The following is a 21,170-nucleotide window of genomic DNA, read 5'->3' on the forward strand; positions in this document are numbered from 1 at the left end:
TTCTCAGGACTCGTTCATATGATCGCCCATGTTTACCATGCACTGAACCCTGGGACCACATGGCCCCATTATATTATTATCTTGTGGACAATATTCTGCTGATCTGCATGGAAATCTTTGCAGCCTGCACCATTGTGGTCCGTTTTCTAGACCAGAACAATACATGAAGTATGTAAAGGCGGCTCCAGCACACGGCTGCAATGTGGAGGAGCGCATGGAGCCACTCATGGCTGCAATATGCCTAATTGTTTTTCCAATAAGGTCATCTAATCACAACCTCAGGGTAATTAAATGCTTTTGGGGGTTTTTTTGCTCTTGTTTTGGTGGTGACTTTTCTTCTGGAATGCAGAGAAGCCGGAAACTCCTGTGTAGAGCTTTGTTATGTGTAAAAGATAAGTGTCTCTGAGATGGCGCGATCAAAGGAAGCCACAATGAGATCCCAGGAGCCGCAGGTGTCGTCACAGCACCAAGAACAATGACACCACCTGGCCCCGAAATTCCCATATAGACAACAAGATCTTATCCTTTATCCCATTGTTAGAGGTTACACAAAGCCCAGGTGCCCATAGCTCCCACCATTGTGCCATCATCTGCCATTACTCCCAGCAGGATAGAGTCTGGGCTGATCCTTTAGGCGGTTTCCACATGTCCAGTAATTAGTATGGATCCAGCAGCAATCATTGGTGCAGACACAACTTTCTTGTCCGTTTTTTAAAAAAAAATATTTTCGCCGGATCCATTTTTTTTTTTTTTTTTTTTTTAACCATGGGAGTCTATGGAGTATGGTTCCGTTAAATGACTGCTATTTAGTCATCTGTTTTCCTTCCATTCCATTCCTGTGTTTTTTTTCTTACTGGATCAGTTTCAAATTCAAGCTAAATAGCGATCCATTAATGGATCTGTTTTCCATAGATTCCAATGTTACTAAAACAGATCCTGCAAAAATATTTTATTTTCAAAACTGACAAAAAAGTTGTGTTTCCAGAACGGATCGCAACTGGATCCATTCTAACGGATGATTACCAGACATGTGAATATAGCCCTATTATTCCCCCAGATCAGGCAGGAGTCAGAGCTGAAATCATGGACCCCAGAGTAGGTGGCTCCCCTTAGATGAGTGGGTCGTGGGTCCTGGGTCCCTGCGGGCGAAACGGTGGCTCAGTGGTTAGCACTGCAGTCTTGCAGCGCTGGGGTCCTGGGTTCGAATCCCACCAAGGACACCATCTGCAAGGAGTTTGTATGTTCTCCCCGTGTTTGCGTGGGTTTCCTCCGGGTTCTCCGGTTTCCTCCCACACTCCAAAGACATACAGTTAGGGACTCTAGATTGTGAGCCCCAATGGGGACAGTGTTGCCAATGTATGTAAAGCACTGTGGAACTAATAGCGCTATATAAATGAATAAAATTATTATTATTATTATTATTATTATCTGTGATGCTGGCTGTACAGGGGCTCACACCATCCCCCTCCACGTATCAGCACCACATCCCTGCACTCACAGTGTCCTCTCTGCTTGTCATTGAAGGACATGTGCTTTGCCCTCAGTAAAGATGGCTGCCATATATAACACGCCCTATTTATTCTCTCGACCAATCACATTAGGCTTTAGGTGGTCACGTGATAAAATAGCCAATGAGGTGCTGGCTATGGTATAAGTCTTAATTTGAAGCGCTGGAACGCAGACCACGGAAGTGCAGCCGAGAGCTGCGCGTCTATTGGTCAAGAGCTCGGTAGGGCGGATACCTGGCAGCTACGGATTTCCTCATTGGATATTATACACACACCTTTGAGCTCTGTTTGGTCGGTTAGGATTTTCGGGCATTTCTATTGGCTGGTATGGATTTACGTCTTCTTCCTCTATTGGACGTCGGTCACTCCTCGGGTGCGATCTGTCCTCGGCGGTTGCCGGTTTTCCTTGAGTGACGTCACGCCCGTTTAGCGGTGCGGCGCTGTGCTGGGTGCCATGGCACTGTGTGTGAGGCGGCTCCGCGGAGCTCCTGGTGTTGGGAGTCGGTGGAAAGGCGGGATACGCAGCGCGGGTGGAGCGACGGGCAGACTGCGGGAGAGTATGCGGGTAAGTGCAGGGGATGGGCGGCTATTGCTGCACCCATGGCTACCGCGAAACCACTAATTCCCATTTGCCCCGTATAACTCCCTCCAGGCTTCAGCCTCTATCTTTTTCTATCATCCCCTCCTCCCTGACTGTGAACCACGTGTCAGAGCAATGAGACTTGTTGCCTATAGCAACCAATCAGGATGCGGCTTTCATTGTGCCAGCCCCTGTTTAAAAACGCAAGCTAAGTTACTGATTGGTTACCACCAGCAGAATATATGTCTAGCAACCAATCACAGCGCAGCTTTAATTCATGATTGTGCCCTTCCAAATTGAATCCTGGGCTTTGGTTGGTTGTCATAACTGGCAACCAATCACAACACAACTTTCATTTATTATGGTGCAACTTGAAAAATAATAGCTAAGAGCTGATTGGTTCTCGCTATGTATATTGCCTGTGGTAACCAATCACTACATGGCTTTCATTTATTATAGTGCTCTTGAATAATGAAAGCTGCTCTGTGATTGGTTGCTTTGGGCAATAATGGGATTTTGTCTTCTAATGAAGGCCGTGCTGCGTCTGGTTATGAAGCAGCTGCTCTGTCACATGACAGCTCCTGTGATTTCGGGCCGGGCAGTGAGATGAATGGAGACCTTCCCCTCTGTGTCCTCGTACTATGTGGTGGGGTAATATCCCGTATCCTTCGCATTCGCTCATATCTGCCCTCACCTGTTTTTTTTCTTTTGTTTTGTCCTAGGCTCGAGACGCCATCTTGCTCCGGGATCTGCGGCCCTGTCCTCGCCTCGCTGCTCCTCTTAGGCGACCGCTGCCATCCCCCACGCCTGCGCTGTCCACGCGGATCCGGCCCACGGGCCCTCACATGTGTCCACCGCCAGCGCCCAAGCAGGGCCCAGCCACGTGGGACTGTTTACTGCAGAATTTACCACCACAGCCTGTAGGATGTCCACCCCGTGCCACGCCCGGCAGCGGGCACCGCCGAGGGCACGAGTCCTGGCACCTCACTGCTGCTCAGCTGGACTGTTTTAGAAGCTTGTTCGAGCCTGGAGTTTGCAGGACCCCGTACCAGGCTCTAGTGTTACCCCGACCTCCAGCACATGAAGGGTTATTAGTGTTTACACCCAGCAAGAGGGTCCGGACCGCCCAGGCCCCCGGCAGCGACAAATCTGACATGGAGCAACACCTGGCAGTGATGTATGAGAAGCTAAGGGACGAGGTGAGTGAATAGGGAAGGGGGTGATAAAGAGGGGCGTCAGGAGTCACCACCACGTTATATTAACCCCTTCCCAACACGTGCTGATGTATTGTGGTGGAAGCCAGGAAGTTACTAAAAACAGCGACCACCGCCGCTCAAATTCATGACTGTCTGCGGCGGTCACTGAGCCACAAGTCTTACACCAGGAGGGACAGGAGCAGGATTTGTGTTGAGGGGCAAAGGATGTAAGTGACGTGTCTGATGATCCCGATTCATGAAGAGACCTACAGCTCGTGAACAGTGGACTCTGTGTTATCTACTGTATACAAAGGTGTTATCAGTTATTGTACAGGAGGAGGAGGAGGTGAGCTGTGACCACCTATTGTGAATGGTGGATTCTATTTTATCTACTGTATATAGAGTTATCAGTCATTGCACAGGAGGAGGAGGTGAGCTGTGACATCACTTATTGTGAATGGTGGATCATATATTATCTTCTGTATATAGAGGTGTTATCAGTTATTGTACAAGTGGTAAAGGTGAGCTGTGATAACCTCCTATTGTGAATGGTGGATTCTGTTATCTACTGTATATAGAGGTATCATTCATTGTACAGGAGGAGGAGGTGAGCTGTGACTTCCCCTATTGTGAATTGGTGGATCCGGTGTTATCTGTTGTATAAAGAGGTGTTATCAGTAATTGTACTGGAGCAGGAGGAGGTGAGCTGTGATACCTCCTATAGTAGATTCTGTTTAGGGTACCGTCTCACTAAACAACGTACCAGTTATTCCGACCTCGATTTGACCTGGTCAGGATCGCTGGTGCGTCGCTACATAGTCGTTGGTGAGCTGTCAATCAGGCAGATCTCACCAGCGACTCTGCGCTTGGTAACCAAGGTACACTTTGGGTTACTAAGCAAAGCGCTTTGCTTAGTTACCCGGGTTACGTGTGCAGGGAGCCAGCGCTAAGCGGTGTACGCTGGTAACCCAGGTAAATATCTGGTAACTAAGCAAAGCGCTTTGCTTGGTTACCCGATATTTACCCTGGTTCTCAGCGTACACCGCTTAGCACTGGCTCCCTGCACATTTAGCCAGGGTACACATCGGGTTACTAAGCAAAGCGCTTTGCTTAGTAACCCAATGTTTACCCTGGTTACATGTGCAGGGAGCTAGCGCTTAGCGGTGTACGCTGGTAACCAGGGTAAATATCGGGTAAGCAAGCAAAGCGCTTTGCTTAGTTACCCGATATTTACCCTGGTTACCAGCGTACGCTGCTGACACAAGAGTCGGTGCTCGTTGGTCTCCCGCCGTCAAACATGCCGATGTGTGCTGCACAGCGGGAGACCAACGAGCAAAAAATGAACCAGAACAGTGTGCAACGATCAGCGATTTCCACACTCAGCGAGATCGCTGATGAGGTCACTGGTACATCACAAAACCTGTAACTCAGCAGCGATCTCGCTATGTGAGAAGTACCCCTTATTTACTGCATATTGAGGTTTTATCAGGTATTGTACAGGAGAGAGGAGGCGAGCTGTGATACCTCCTATTGTGAATGGTGGATCCTGTGTTATCTATCTATCTATATCTATATATATATCTAATCTATATCTATATCTAATCTCTATCTCTCTCTCTCTCTATATATATATATATATATATATATATATATATATATATATATATCTATATATCTATCTATATATATCTATATATATATATATATATATATATATATCTATCTATATATATATATCTATATATCTATCTATATATATATATATCTATATATATCTATATATATATATATATATATCTATCTATCTATATATATCTATATATCTATCTATCTATCTATATATCTCTCTCTATCTCTCTCTATCTCTCTCTATCTCTCTCTATCTCTCTCTATCTCTCTCTATCTCTCTCTATCTCTCTCTATCTCTCTCTAATGTGTGTGTTATCAATCATTGTACAGGAGGAGGTGAGCTGTGCCTCACCTATTGTGAATGGTGACTCATGTGTTATCTACTGTATATAGAGGTGTTATCAGTCAAATATCATGATTATAGGAGGTTTTCTGGCCTCGTCCCTTATCATGGTGTCTGTGTTGAATATTAGACTGCTGAAAAATCTTCCGTAAAGAGCAGGACGAGTGCGTCTGAAACTTCATGAGTCCTATTTATTTTTCATTCAGATTGTGAGATGATGCGTCCTTTGATCCTGACTCCGCGCTCATTTTTGACCATTCTACTGTTTTCTTTCAGTTGCCGAATTTCCTATGGAAGCCGGCAAATTATTCATTATACAGGAAGGACATGGAGTTCGTCAGTAACGTGATGCACATGCACTTACAGTAAGAGCGGAGCTAACGTGTATCATGTCAGTAAGCTCTACCGTAGGCGATGGCGGCCAGTGGTGACCGCCCGTGTTTTGTCTTCTCTCGCAGCGGCCTGACGAAGTACCAGCTTCTTCTGACCATCACCCGCCTGCTGCTCCTGAGTTATTTTACCAACTCGCGGATCTCGGTGCTGAAGCTGACGTCCCACCCTGAGAACAGCACCATCCAGGCGCGCTGGTCGTTCTCCGGCCTCCCGCTGCACCTGCTCCTACTCTACTTCTTCCGCAGGGACAAGAGTGACCTCTACAGGTGATGACATCTCTGCTGCCCGACCACTGGGGAGCAGAAGCCAGAAATGGCCGAGCGGAGGGATGAGGAGGGCGCAGTAAGAAATACATGGCTGCTTTCCAGCAAAAACAGCGCCACTCTTGCGCAGTCTGAATGAGGCAGAGCTGCAGTTTAGTAATGTGGACAGGAGTGGCGCTGTTTCTGCTCTGCAGCCATGTTTTTCTAATCTTATGCTCCTTTTTTAACCCCTTCGCTTCTGCTACATGACATTATAAAGTCATGTAGCAGGTACAGGAGTTCCACACAGGGCAGGTGGCGACTGTTTTATACAGCCGCCACCAGCATTAACTAGAGCTGGACTCCGCTCACTGCTGTGTCACCCCTTAAAGGGAATCTGTCACCAGGTTTTTGCCACCTAATCTGAAAGCAGCATAACATAGGGGGCAGAGACCCTGATTCCAGTGATGTGCCACTTACTAGGCTGCTTAGTGTAATTGTGATAATCTACTGCTGATTTAAGTGATTTTATCACTACAGGACTACTTGGCGTGCTGCAGGTAGTCCAGCATATTTATGAGCTCTGTACAACTGCTAGATCTGCAGCAGAGAAAACAGTGATTTTATTAAAATAACAGCAAACAGCTCAGTAAGTGACACATCGCTGGAATCAGGGTCTCTGTCTCTACATTATGCTGCTCTCAGATCAGGGAGCAAAAACCTGGTGACAGATTCCCGTTAAATGCTGCGGTTTAATATTGACTGCAGTATTTTGATCGCATCATCATGGTGTCAGGTCTATCCGGGCGTCAGTAAACGTAACGAAGGGAATTTTGTTACTTACCGTAAATTCCTTTTCTTCTAGCTCTTATTGGGAGACCCAGACGATTACGATTGGGGTATAGCTACTGCCCTCCGGAGGCCACACAAAGCACTACACTAAAAAGTGCAAGGCCCCTCCCCCTCTGGCTATACCCCCCCCGTGGTATCACGGGTTCTCCAGTTTTAGTGCCAAAGCAAGAAGGAGGAAAGCCAATGAAGGGAATTTTGTTTACTTACCGTAAATTCCTTTTCTTCTAGCTCCAATTGGGAGACCCAGACAGTGGTGTATAGCTACTGCCCTCTGGAGGCCGCACAAAGAACTACACTTAAAAGTGTAAGGCCCCTCCCCTTCTGGCTATACACCCTCCCGTAGGAGTACAGATTCCTCAGTTTTAGTACCAAAGCAAGAAGGAGGAAAGCCAATAACAGTTTCAAAAACAAATTCAATCCGATAACACGATCGGAGAACTTAAGAAACAACATGAACAACATGTGCACCCGAAAAAACGAAACCCTAAGAACAAATAGGGCGGGTGCTGGGTCTCCCAATTGGAGCTAGAAGAAAAGGAATTTACGGTAAGTAAACAAAATTCCCTTCTTCTTTTTCGCTCCTAATTGGGAGACCCAGACAGTGGGACGTCCAAAAGCAGTCCCTGGGTGGGTAAAAAGATACCACATGAACGGGCTGTCAGACAGCCTCTTCCTACAGGTGGGCCACCGCCGCCTGAAGGACCTGTCTACCTAGGCTGGCATCTGCCGAAGCGTAGGTATGCACTTGATAGTGTTTGGTAAACGTGTGCAGACTCGACCAGGTAGCCGCCTGGCACACTTGCTGAGCCGTAGCCTGATGCCGTAATGCCCAGGACGCACCCACGGCTCTGGTAGAATGGGCCTTCAGTCCAGATGGAATCGGAAGCCCAGCAGAACGGTATGTGTGAAGAATTGGTTCCTTGATCCACCGCGCCAGGGTGGATTTGGAAGCTTGCGATCCCTTATGCTGACCAGCGACTAGGACAAAGAGCGCATCCGAACGGCGTAGAGCCGCCGTGCGAGAAATGTAAATCCTGAGTGCTCTCACCAGGTCCAACAGATGTAAACCCTTTTCAAATTGGTGAACTGGATGCGGACACAAAGATGGTAAGGTGATATCCTGATTGAGATGAAAGGAAGAAACCACCTTGGGAGAAAACTCTGGAATTGGACGCAGTACTACCTTGTCTTGGTGAAACACCAGGAAGGGAGATTTGCAAGATAACGCCGCTAGCTCGGACACTCTTCGAAGAGACGTGACCGCCACAAGAAAAACTACCTTTTGTGAAAGCCGAGAAAGGGGAACCTCTTTCAAAGGCTCGAAAGGCGGCTTCTGGAGAGCAATGAGAACCTTGTTCAGATCCCAGGGTTCCAATGGCCGTCTGTAAGGAGGAACGATATGACAAACTCCTTGGAGAAACGTGCGTACTTTAGAAAGCTGTGCCAAGCGCTTCTGAAAGAATACGGATAGCGCGGAGACTTGACCCTTAAGAGAGCTAAGCGACAAACCTTTTTCCAACCCAGACTGCAGGAAGGAAAGAAAAATTGGCAATGCAAATGGCCAGGGAGAAAACCCTTGAGCCAAGCACCACGCTAAGAATATCTTCCACGTTCTGTGATAGATCTTAGCTGAGGATGGTTTTCTAGCCTGTCTCATTGTGGCAACAACCTCCTGAGATAAACCTGAGGCCGCTAGGATCCAGGACTCAATGGCCACACAGTCAGGTTCAGGGCCGCAGAATTCAGATGGAAAAACGGCCCTTGAGACAGCAAATCTGGACGGTCTGGTAGTGTCCACGGTTGGCCTACCGTGAGATGCCACAGATCCGGGTACCACGACCTTCTTGGCCAATCTGGAGCGACGAGTATGGCTCGATGGCAGTCGGACCTGATTTTCCGGAGAACTCTGGGTAACAATGCTAGAGGTGGGAACACATAGGGGAGACGGAATTGCGACCAATCCTGAACCAAGGCGTCTGCCGCCAGTGCTCGGTGATCGTGAGACCGTGCCATGAAAACTGGGACCTTGTTGTTGTGCCGTGACGCCATCAGATCGACGTCCGGCGTCCCCCAGCGGCAACAGATCTGCTGAAACACGTCCGGGTGAAGTGACCATTCTCCTGCGTCCATGCCCTGGCGACTGAGAAAGTCTGCTTCCCAGTTTTCCACGCCTGGGATGTGAACTGCGGATATGGTGGACGCTCTGCTTTCCACCCACGTCAAAATCCGTTGGACTTCTTGAAAAGCTTGGCGACTGCGTGTTCCCCCTTGGTGGTTGATGTAAGCCACCGCCGTAGAATTGTCCGACTGAATCCGAATCTGCTTGCCTTCCAGCCATTGTTGGAAGGCTCGCAGGGCAAGATAGATTGCTCTGATTTCCAGAACATTGATCTGCAGGGTGGACTCTTCCAGAGTCCACATCCCCTGAGCCCTGTGGTGGAGATACACCGCTCCCCACCCTGATAGGCTCGCATCCGTCGTGACCACTGCCCAGGACGGGGGAAGGAACGACTTTCCCTGTGACAATGAGTTGGGGAGAAGCCACCAACGGAGAGAGTCCTTGGCAGTCTGAGAGAGGGAGACAGTCCTGTCGAGGGACGTCGATTTCCCGTCCCATTGGCGTAGAATGTCCCATTGTAGAGGGCGCAGATGAAACTGCGCGAACGGGACTGCCTCCATTGCTGCTACCATCTTTCCTAGGAAATGCATGAGGCGCCTCAGTGAGTGCGAGTGGCTCTGAAGGAGAGATTGCACTCCAGTCCGTAGCGAGCACTGCTTGTCCAGTGGAAGTTTCACTATCGCTGATAGAGTATGAAACTCCATGCCAAGATAAGTCAGAGATTGGGTCGGGGTTAGATGAGACTTTGGAAAGTTGATAATCCACCCGAAACTCTGGAGAGTGTCTAGTGCCACCTTCAGACTGTGTTGGCATGCCTCTTGAGAGGGTGCCTTTATAAGCAGGTCGTCTAGATACGGGATGACCGAGTGACCCTGCGAGTGCAGAACAGCTACTACTGCTGCCATGACCTTGGTGAAGACCCGGGGGGCTGTTGCCAGACCGAAAGGTAACGCTACGAACTGTAGGTGTTCGTCGTGTATGACGAAGCGTAGGAAACGCTGATGCTCTGGTGCGATCGGCACGTGGAGATACGCATCCTTGATATCTATTGATGCTAGAAAATCTCCTTGAGACATTGAGGCTATGACGGAGCGTAGGGATTCCATCCGGAACCTCCTGACTTTTACGTGTCTGTTGAGCAACTTTAGATCCAGGACGGGCCGATACGATCCGTCCTTTTTTGGGACCACAAACAGATTGGAGTAAAAACCGTGACCTTGTTCCTGAAGCGGGACGGAGGTCACCACTCCTTCCGCCTTTAGAGCGGCCACCGCCTGCAACAGAGCATCGGCTCGGTCTGGTGGTGGAGAAGTTCTGAAGAAACGAGTTGGCGGACGAGAACTGAACTCTATCCTGTACCCGTGAGACAGAATATCCCTCACCCAACGGTCTTTGACGTGTGACAGCCAGATGTCGCCAAAGTGGGAAAGCCTCCCACCGACCGCGGGTGTGGGAATCAGAGACCGCAAGTCAGGAGGACGCCGTTTTGGCAACGGTTCCTCCGGCTGCCCTTTTTGGGCGTGACTGAGACCTCCAAGAATCTGAGCGTCTCTGGTCCTTTTGAGTCTTTTTTGACGATGCGAATTGGGACCTGCCCGGTCCTCGAAAGGACCGATAACCAGACTGACCCTTCCTTTGTTGGGGTTTGTTTTGTCTGTGTTGCGGTAAGGATGAGTCCTTACCCTTGGAGTGTTTGATGATTTCATCCAAACGCTCTCCAAACAATCGGTCACGAGAAAAAGGCAAATTGGTTAAGCACTTCTTGGAATGAGAATCTGCTTTCCAATGTCTCAACCACAGGGCCCTACGCAAAACAACGGAGTTGGCTGACGCCACTGCCGTGCGGCTTGTAGCGTCAAGAACAGCATTAATCGCGTACGACGCGAATGCCGCCATTTGCGAGGTCAATGGTGCTACCTGCGGGGCACATGCACGTGTGACGGAGTCAACTCGCGCAAGCCCGGCTGAGATAGCTTGGAGTGCCCATACGGCCGCAAAAGAAGGCGCTAATGACGCTCCAATCGCTTCATAGATGGATTTCAGCCAGAGCTCCATCTGCCTGTCAGTGGCATCTTTAAGTGCCGCTCCATCTTCAACTGCAACCAAGGACCTAGCTGCAAGCCTGGAAATTGGAGGATCCACTTTTGGACACTGGGTCCAACCCTTGACCACCTCAGGGGGAAAAGGATAGCGTGTATCTTTAAGCCGTTTAGGAAAACGCCTTTCAGGATAAGCGTGGGGTTTCTGGATTGCGTCTCTAAAGTCAGCGTGGTCCAGAAAAGTGCTTAAAGTACGCTTAGGGTATCTGAAATGGATTCTCTCGTGCTGCGAAGCTGACTCCTCCACAAGAGGAGCTGGTGGGGAAATATTTAACATCTTATTGATGTTAAATATAAGATCATTAACTATGGCGTCACCATCTGGTGTATCTAGATTGAGAGCGGTCCCAGGATCAGAATCCTGATCAGTTACGTCCGCCTCATCACCCATAGATTCATCTCGCTGGGATTCTGACCATTGAGATGAATGTGAAGGCCCGTCATAGCGAGCCCGCTTAGGCTGCCCGGGGCCATCGTCCGAGTCAGAGTCTTCACCCTGAGGTGTATATGCCCGTCCCGGAGCTTGGAGCTGAGGGGGACCAGGGGGCAATGATTGCACAGTGTCCGTGGCCTGAAGTACAGGCCTAGCTCGCAATGTGTCAAGAATTTGTGACATAGTGAGAGACATTCTGTCAGCAAAAGCTGCAAACTCAGTTCCTGTCACCTGGACAGCATTCACAGGTGGTACACCCTGGGTCACGTCCAGCAGAGGTCCCGACTGTGCAAGCGCCGCAGGGGCCGAGCACTGCACACAATGGGGGTCCGTGGAGCCTGCTGGTAGAAAAGTCCCACAAGCGGTGCAGGAAGCATATAACGTCTGTGCCTTGGCACCCTTGCGTTTTACGGACGACATGTTGCTGGCTCTCTGCAATGTGAGAGAGTCTATAGCCAAAGGGCGACCAGCGCTATGCAGTACAAAGTATTTGTATAAACAAAATACTAAGAATAATACTGGCACAAGAGGGGGCTTACCGCCCGCTGAATAGCGGGTAAGAGGCTGCAGATTCCCTGTCTGGGTCTCCCCGGCTCCCCTCTGCAGCTCAGCGTGTCAGCAGGAATGGCTGCCGGCGTCTGTGGAGAGGGGCGGTCCGTGGGAGTTCCCAAACAAAAGTGCGGGAACAGTGTCCCCTCTGTGCCGAATGTGAGGGCTGGAGTATGTAAAAACGACTCCAGCCCTCAGCGCTGATGCCCTGGCCAGCGTCCCGCCCCTCTCCTGACTGGCAGGTCTGGGGGCGGGAACGAACGGAAGCAGGCCGCAAAAGCAGGGGACTCGAGTTATCAGCGCGGCCGCCGTAAAAGCGCGGGCCGCGCTGAAGTCCCCGGCGCACCACAAGTGTCAGCCGCGCCGCAGTCCCAGCGGCCGGCATGACCGTTCCTAGACGTGGCCAGCGTCCCGCCCCTCTCCTGACTGGCAGGTCCGGGGGCGGGAACGAACGGAAGGAGGCCGCAAAAGCCGGGGACTCGAGTTATCAGCGCGGCCGCCGTAAAAGCGCGGGCCGCGCTGAAGTCCCCGGCGCACCACAAGTGCCAGCCGCGCCGCAGTCCCAGCGGCCGGCGCGACCGTTTCCCGCTAGTGTGCCTGCTTCAGCGAAGCTGAATGAGGCCTGGCACAAGCGCCGTAGCGCTGATGTCCCCCGGCGCACTACAACACCCAGCAAGCTGCGGTGTGAGCGCCTGCACGGGGACACAGAGTACCTTGAGGATGCAGGGCCATGTCCCTGATGTACTCCGCTCCATCCAGCATCTTCTCCAGGGGCTGTAGATGGAGCACGGTCTCAGTGCCTGGAGACCGGTAAATCCCACTTCACCCAGAGCCCTGTAAAAAGGGATGGGGAAGGAATCAGCATGTGGGCTCCTGCCGCCGTACCCGCAATGGGTACCTCAACCTTACAAACACCTCCGACATACAGTGGGGTGAGAAGGGAGCATGCTGGGGACACTATATGTGTCCTCTTTTCTTCCATCCGATATAGTCAGCAGCTGCTGCTGACTAAAAACAATGGAGCTATGCGTGCGTGTCTGACCTCCTTGCGCACAAAGCTAAAACTGAGGAATCTGTACTCCTACGGGAGGGTGTATAGCCAGAAGGGGAGGGGCCTTACACTTTTAAGTGTAGTTCTTTGTGCGGCCTCCAGAGGGCAGTAGCTATACACCACTGTCTGGGTCTCCCAATTAGGAGCGAAAAAGAAAACTGGTTTAAACAAATTAACTCCGAATAACGTCGGAGAACTGAAAAACCGTTCAACATGAACAACATGTGTACCCGCAAACAACAAAAAAATCCCGAAGGACAACAGGGCGGGTGCTGGGTCTCCCAATAAGAGCTAGAAGAAAAGGAATTTACGGTAAGTAACAAAATTCCCTTCTTCTTCAGCGCTCTATTGGGAGACCCAGACGATTGGGACGTCCAAAAGCTGTCCCTGGGTGGGTAAAGAGATACCTCATGTTAGAGCTGCAAAACAGCCCTCCCCTACGGGGGTGTCACTGCCGCCTGCAGGACTCTTCTACCTAAGCTGGCATCCGCCGAAGCATAGGTATGCACCTGATAATGCTTGGTGAAAGTGTGCAGACTCGACCAGGTAGCTGCCTGGCACACTTGTTGAGCCGAAGCCTGGTGTCGTAATGCCCAGGACGCACCCACGGCTCTGGTTGAGTGGGCTTTTAGCCCTGAAGGAACCGGAAGCCCCGCAGAACGGTAGGCCTCTAGAATTGGTTCTTTGATCCATCGAGCCAGGGTGGCTTTAGAAGCCTGCAACCCCTTGCGCGGACCAGCGACAAGGACAAAAAGTGCATCGGAACGGCGCATGGGCGCCGTGCGGGAAATGTAGATTCTGAGTGCTCTCACCAGATCTAGCAAACGTAAGTCCTTTTCATACCGGTGAACCGGATGAGGACAAAAGGAAGGCAAGGATATATCCTGATTAAGATGAAACGAGGATACGACCTTAGGGAGAAACTCCGGAATGGGGCGCAGCACTACCTTGTCCTGGTGGAACACCAGGAAGGGAGCCTTGGATGACAGAGCTGCCAGCTCCGACACTCGCCGAAGCGATGTGATCGCAACAAGAAACGCCACTTTCTGTGACAGGCGAGAAAAGGAAACTTCTTTCAGAGGCTCGAAAGGCGGCTTCTGGAGAGCAACTAGTACCCTGTTCAGATCCCATGGATCTAACGGCCGCCTGTACGGGGGCACAATATGACAGACCCCCTGCAGGAACGTGCGCACCTTAGGAAGACGTGCTAGACGCTTCTGAAAAAACACGGATAGTGCCGAGACTTGCCCTTTAAGGGAGCTGAGCGACAAGCCCTTTTCCAACCCCGATTGCAGGAAGGAAAGAAAGGTGGGCAATGCAAATGGCCAAGGGGATACTCTCTGTGCCGAGCACCAGGATAAGAAAATCTTCCACGTTCTGTGGTAGATCTTAGCAGACGTAGACTTCCTAGCTTGTCTCATTGTGGCTACGACTCCTTGAGATAATCCTGCGGACGCTAGGATCCAGGACTCAATGGCCACACAGTCAGGTTCAGGGCCGCAGAATTCTGATGGAAAAAACGGCCCTTGGGACAGTAAGTCTGGTCGGTCTGGCAGTGACCACGGTCGACCGACCGTGAGATGCCACAGATCCGGATACCACGATCTCCTCGGCCAGTCTGGGGCGACGAGTATGACGCGGCTGCAATCGGATCTGATCTTGCGTAACACTCTGGGCAAGAGTGCCAGAGGTGGGAAGACGTATGGGAGCCGGAACTGCGACCAATCTTGAACTAATGCGTCTGCCGCCAGAGCTCTTTGATCGCGCGACCTCGCCATGAATGCCGGGACCTTGTTGTTGTGCCGGGACGCCATTAGGTCGACGTCCGGCACTCCCCATCGGCGACAGATTTCCTGAAACACGTCCGGGTGAAGGGACCACTCCCCTGCGTCCATGCCCTGGCGACTGAGGAAGTCTGCTTCCCAATTTTCTACGCCTGGGATGTGAACCGCGGATATGGTGGATGCTGTGTCCTCCACCCACATTAGAATGCGCCGGACTTCTTGGAATGCTTGCCGACTGCGCGTCCCTCCTTGGTGGTTGATGTATGCCACCGCTGTGGAGTTGTCCGACTGGATTCGGATCTGCTTTCCTTCCAGCCACTGTTGGAAGGCCAGTAGGGCAAGATACACTGCCCTGATTTCCAGAACATTGATCTGAAGGGTGGACTCCTGCGGAGTCCACGTCCCCTGGGCCCTGTGGTGGAGAAACACTGCTCCCCACCCTGACAGACTCGCATCTGTCGTGACCACTGCCCAGGATGGGGGCAGGAAGGATCTTCCCTGAGACAATGAGGTGGGAAGGAGCCACCATTGTAGAGAGTCCTTGGCCGTCTGGGAAAGAGAGACTTTCCTGTCCAGGGACGTTGACTTCCCGTCCCATTGGCGGAGAATGTCCCATTGAAGTGGGCGCAGATGAAACTGCGCAAAGGGAACTGCTTCCATGGCTGCCACCATCTTCCCGAGGAAGTGCATGAGGCGCCGTAAGGGGTGCGACTGGCCTTGAAGGAGGGATTGCACCCCTGTCTGTAGGGACCGCTGCTTGTTCAGCGGAAGCTTCACTCTCGCTGCTCGAGTATGAAACTCCATGCCAAGATACGTTAGCGACTGTGACGGTGACAGATTCGACTTTGGAAAGTTGATGATCCATCCGAACGTCTGTAGAGTCTCCAGCGTAGCATGTAGACTGAGTTGGCATGCCTCTTGAGAGGGTGCCTTGACAAGTAGATCGTCTAGGTAAGGGATCACCGAGTGTCCCTGAGAGTGCAAGACTGCTACCACCGCCGCCATGACCTTGGTGAAGACCCGGGGGGCTGTCGCCAGACCGAATGGCAGAGCTACGAACTGGAGATGGTCGTCTCCTATCACAAAACGTAGAAAACGTTGATGTTCTGTAGCAATTGGCACGTGGAGATAAGCATCTTTGATGTCTATTGAGGCAAGGAAGTCTCCTTGAGACATTGAGGCAACGACAGAGCGGAGGGTTTCCATCCGGAACCGTCTGGCGTGCACATGTTTGTTGAGCAGCTTTAGATCCAGAACAGGACGGAACGAGCCGTCCTTTTTTGGAACCACAAAGAGATTGGAGTAAAACCCTCGCCCTTGTTCCTGAGGCGGTACAGGAACCACTACTCCTTCCGCTCTTAGGGAGTCCACCGCCTGCAGCAGGGCATCTGCTCGGTCTGGATGTGGGGAGGTTCTGAAGAACCGAGCTGGAGGACGAGAACTGAACTCGATTCTGTACCCGCGAGACAAAATGTTTGTCACCCACCGGTCTTTGACCTGTGACGTCCAAATGTCGGAAAAGCGGGAGAGCCTGCCCCCAACCGGAGATGCGGAGGGGGGGGGCTGGAAGTCATGAGGTAGCCGCTTTGGAAGCGGTTCCTCCATTTGCTTTCTTGGGGCGTGCGTGAGCCCGCCAGGAATCTGAGCTTCTTTGCGTCCTCTGAGTCCCTTTGGACGAGGAGAATTGTGTCTTGCCCGAACCTCGAAAGGACTGAAACCTCTGCTGCCATTTTTTCTGCTGAGGTTTGCTTGATCTGGGCTGGGGTAAAGAAGAGTCTTTACCCTTGGACTGTTTAATGATGTCAGCCAATGGCTCGCCAAACAGTCTATCTCTAGATAAAGGCAAGCTGGTTAAACATTTTTTGGAACCAGCATCTGCTTTCCAGTCCTTTAACCACAAGGCTCTGCGCAAAACTACCGAATTGGCGGACGCCATTGAGGTGCGGCTGGTAGATTCTAGGACCGCATTGATAGCGTAAGACGCAAACGCAGACATCTGCGAGGTAAGGGACGCCACTTGCGGCGCCGCTGGATGTATGATAGCATCCACTTTTGCTAAACCAGCTGAAATAGCTTGGAGCGCCCATACGGCTGCGAATGCTGGAGCAAACGACGCGCCGATAGCTTCATAGACAGATTTTAACCAAAGGTCCATCTGTCTGTCATTGGCATCCTTAAGTGAAGCGCCATCCTCCACTGCAACTATGGATCTAGCTGCAAGTTTGGAAATCGGGGGGTCTACTTTTGGACACTGGGTCCAGCGCTTGACCACATCAGGGGGGAAAGGAAAACGTGTATCCTTAGAACGTTTAGAGAAACGCCTTTCTGGATGAGCGTCGTGTTTCTGGATTGATTCTCTGAAGTCAGAGTGATCCACGAAAGCACTCAATTTACGCTTGGGATAGAGGAAACGAAACTTCTCCTGCTCTGCTGCTGCCTCCTCTGCAGAAGGAGCTGGGGGAGAAATATCCAACAGTCTATTGATGGCTGAGATAAGATCGTTTACCATGGCGTCCCCATCCGGGGTATCCAGATTGAGAGGGGTTCCAGGATAAGACTCCTGATCACTCTCTTCAGACGCATCACAGGGCGACTGATTGCGCTGAGACCCTGAGCAGTGTGATGACGTTGAGGGTCTTTCCCAGCGAGCTCGCTTAGGGTGGCTGGGGCTATCATCTGAGTCATAATACTCAGCCTGGGAAGCCGGGGACCCCCTTGCAGTCTGGACTAATTCCAACTGAGGGGGATTAGAGGACAGAGACCTCGCCGTGTCCATAGACTGAGCCCCAGTCATGGATTGCAAAGTTTCAAGGATCTTTGCCATAGTCACAGACATTCCATCAGCAAAAACTGCAAAGTCTGTCCCTGACACCGGGGCAGGACTTACAAGCGTCTCAGCCTGGGTCACTACCTCTCCGGACTCCGGCTGGCGAAGCAGCACCGGATCTGAGCATTGCACACAATGGGGGTCTTTGGAACCTGCTGGTAGAGCAGCCCCACATGCAGCACACGCAGTGTACACAGCCCTAGCCTTGGCAGCCTTGCGTTTTGTGGATGACATGTTGCTGCTTCCTCAGAGCGATCTGGGGTATCCAGCCAGGAAGCGACCTCACAGTGCAAGAAATAAATAAATATATATATCTGGTGACACAGTACACCAATACACACTGAGGCACTAGAGGGGCCAGCTGAAAAGCCGCTTACCGCCCGCTTAAGAGCGGGTGTGTGATCTCCAAAAGCCCCCTAGTCCAGGTCTCCCAGAGCCTTGCGTCCTTCCTCCAGCCAGACTGCATGTAATGGCTGCCGGCGTCCTGGGAGAGGAGGGGGGGCGGGCCCTGGGCGTTCCTGACTAAGAGCGGGAAGCCTGCTTCCCTCTGTGCCTAGTGAGAGGGCTGGAGCATGTAAATCAGGCTCCAGCCCTCGTCGCTGCTGCGAAACAGCGTCTCTCCCCTACCCTGATTGACAGGGTGGGGGCGGGAACGAAGCGGAGCTAGGCCGCAAAAAGCCGGGGACTAAAGTTATAAACGCCGCCGCCGTAAAAGCGCGGTCGGCGTGTCCCCGGCGCACCACAAGTCACAGCAGCGCCGCCCGGTCCAGTGGGGGTCGGCGCTGCGTTCCCACAACACAAAGTCCCCCAGTAAACTGTAGGAACACTAACTCCAACGTTACGGTCCCCGGCGCACTACAACACCCAGCCAGCCCGGAGTGTGTCTGTGCCTGCCGGGGACACAGAGTACCTGTATGATGCAGGGCCATGTCCCTGATTGTACTCCTGCTCCATATCCATCAGGTTCAACTGGGTCTGTGGATGGAGCCCGGCGTCAGAGCTTAGAGGCCGGCAGGATCCCACTTCCACAGAGCCCTACAAGGGGATGTGGAAGGAAAACAGCATGTGGGGCTCCAGCCCCTGTACCAGCAATAGGTACCTCAACCTTACAACACCATCCACGGGTGAGAAGGGAGCATGCTGGGGGCCCTATATGGGCCCTCTTTTCTTCCATCCGAAATAGTCAGCAGCTACTGCTGACTAAAATCTGTGGAGCTATGCGTGGATGTCTGACCTCCTTCGCACAAAGCTTGAAAACTGGAGAACCCGTGATACCACGGGGGGGGTATAGCCAGAGGGGGAGGGGCCTTGCACTTTTTAGTGTAGTGCTTTGTGTGGCCTCCGGAGGGCAGTAGCTATACCCCAATCGTAATCGTCTGGGTCTCCCAATAGAGCGCTGAAGAAAGACTTTTTGTCTGTCTCATTATAAGGCCAGTCACACTTGCGATGCGAGACTTGCGTGAGTTTCTCACATCGCATTACCTGGCACAGCTGCACACTCTCCGGCCAGGAGCACCTCAGCTGCATAGAAATACATGCAGCTGACACGCTCTAATCCAGAGAGCGGGCGGCCGTGCCAGGTGATTAGATGCAAGACTCACATGAGTCTCTCTCAAGTGTGACTCCGGCCTAAATCCTAATCTTCGGGGATCGGTGCAGATCTGTTTCTCCACAGTCGGACTGACCTTCTTTCTCGTTTTCAGGACATATGATGCTTTCTCTACCTTCCAGCTGGCTACGGATGGGTTGATATGTCTCCATAAGCTGGAGCGGGTAAGTGATATAGACCCAGTGCTGAGATGTGGCCCCTAGGACGGTGCAATGGAGATCTGTACCTGTGTCTCTTACAGGTAATGCCGTCTTCCACCATCACGGTTACCAAGAAGACAGTTTTGGCCGCTGCTCTGCTTGCTCTTGGACTGGGAGAAGAAAGACCCGCTCTAAATCTTCTATCTAACCCTAAAATGCCTGAAGAACTGTGACCCCCTCCATGGAGCGAAGCCCCCTCATTGCTGCACGTCCTACATTATACGGCAGAAGAGACTGAGACAGAGGAGCCGAGCAACGAGCACGGGTAGGACGAGCTGTGCCCATACTCCGATCACCATCCACAAGTCCGTAGTCTTACCTGCATCTGAGCGCCACCGGAGGCTCTGAAATACTCTGCACTGCTGTGTCTGCATGCGCAACCTTGAACTTTGCCTGTGGATTTGTAACATATACTTGTACATAATTAAATTATAACAAAGTGTCCGTGTGTCCAGAAGTTGTTTCTTTTTTGGATGAGTTTGGAGGAGATTATTGTACAAAATTATGTCTGAATCTGAAAAATGGGGGGGGGGGGGTCAAAAAGATGGCCTGGAGTCAGTCTGCAAAGACCATACAATAAAAGCCCCCGTCTGTGCCCTTAGGGTATCGACATGGACCTTAGGCCAATGATAAATATTTTCAAAAAAAAACTGTGGCAAAATTTTTGCATAACTCTCCTGGCTCTGGAGTCGATTTTGTTTTTGTGTAATTTTAGCAAAAGATACAACTGCTCTAAAAAGAAACTAAAGATTAAAGGGATAATTTTTAATGTCATCTATCACATGTAGCATTTTGAAAAATTTGCTGCGAAAACAGACAACCCAAGATCAAAAGGCAAGAAAAGTGACTTCCTGCTGGGTGAGTACGGCCCTGTTTATTCTGTCGGGAAGCGCTGAACTTTCCCATCTCCGACTGTCCCATAGAGATCAATGTAGACGTGGCACACATGCAGGCAGGGGACCCTCGTGGTGTTGCACATGGTCCATGATGAGCGCACACTACTATGCTCCAATCTTGTAACGAGCAGGCTCGACGGGCATGACTTGTGTACAGAGTATAATGAAATTCAATGGGAAACTCGAGCTTCTCCATTGACTTCCATTATACTCAGTATATGTGTCGCACCCATCCAAGTGTCAGACCTGCTTGTTTCGAGACCCGAGCATGGTAGTGCCCACTCATCACTAGTTACCTGTACTGAGCACCCGAGCATGGTAGTGCCCACTCATCACTAGTTACGAGTACTGAGCACCCGAGCATGGTAGTGCCCACTCATCACTAGTTACCTGTACTGAGCACCCGAGCATGGTAGTGCTCGCTCATCACTAGTTACCAGTACAGAGCACCCGAGCATGGTAGTGCCTGCTCATCACTAGTTACGAGTACTGAGCACCCGAGCATGGTAGTGCTCGCTCATCACTAGTTACGAGTACTGAGCACCCGAGCATGGTAGTGCTCGCTCATCACTAGTTACCAGTACAGAGCACCCGAGCATGGTAGTGCTCGCTCATCACTAGTTACGAGTACTGAGCACCAGAGCATGGTAGTGCTCGCTCATCACTAATGAGGACTATTAAGAGGGACTAAACTTTTTCCTGCCCACTTTTCTCTTGATCTAGGGTCATAGCTTGGCGTTATGGAAAGCTTCAGCCCTGAGCGTTCCCATCACTGTAGACCATTATCAGCAGCGATCTCACTATAGGGCAACGCAGGGAAAAAACATATCCACATTCTATAGTGAAAGCCGCCACAACTA

At 51.2% G+C, this 21,170-nt stretch overlaps 1 protein-coding gene across 1 annotated transcript; it reads left to right on the top strand.

The window, feature by feature from the left end:
* Nucleotides 1-1,851: 1,851 nt before the first annotated feature.
* Nucleotides 1,852-19,856, top strand: C9H6orf136 (chromosome 9 C6orf136 homolog). Its single transcript, XM_075322498.1, has 6 exons — nucleotides 1,852-2,073; nucleotides 2,811-3,287; nucleotides 5,533-5,621; nucleotides 5,715-5,915; nucleotides 19,309-19,378; nucleotides 19,456-19,856. Exons 1-6 carry the CDS (start codon nucleotides 1,963-1,965, stop codon nucleotides 19,585-19,587), a joined length of 1,080 nt encoding a protein of 359 aa, XP_075178613.1. The 5' UTR covers nucleotides 1,852-1,962; the 3' UTR covers nucleotides 19,588-19,856.
* The last annotated feature ends 1,314 nt before the right edge of the window (nucleotides 19,857-21,170 follow it).

The sequence above is a fragment of the Anomaloglossus baeobatrachus genome, chromosome 9 (genome assembly GCF_048569485.1).
Source record: "Anomaloglossus baeobatrachus isolate aAnoBae1 chromosome 9, aAnoBae1.hap1, whole genome shotgun sequence".
Lineage (NCBI taxonomy): Eukaryota > Metazoa > Chordata > Amphibia > Anura > Aromobatidae > Anomaloglossus > Anomaloglossus baeobatrachus.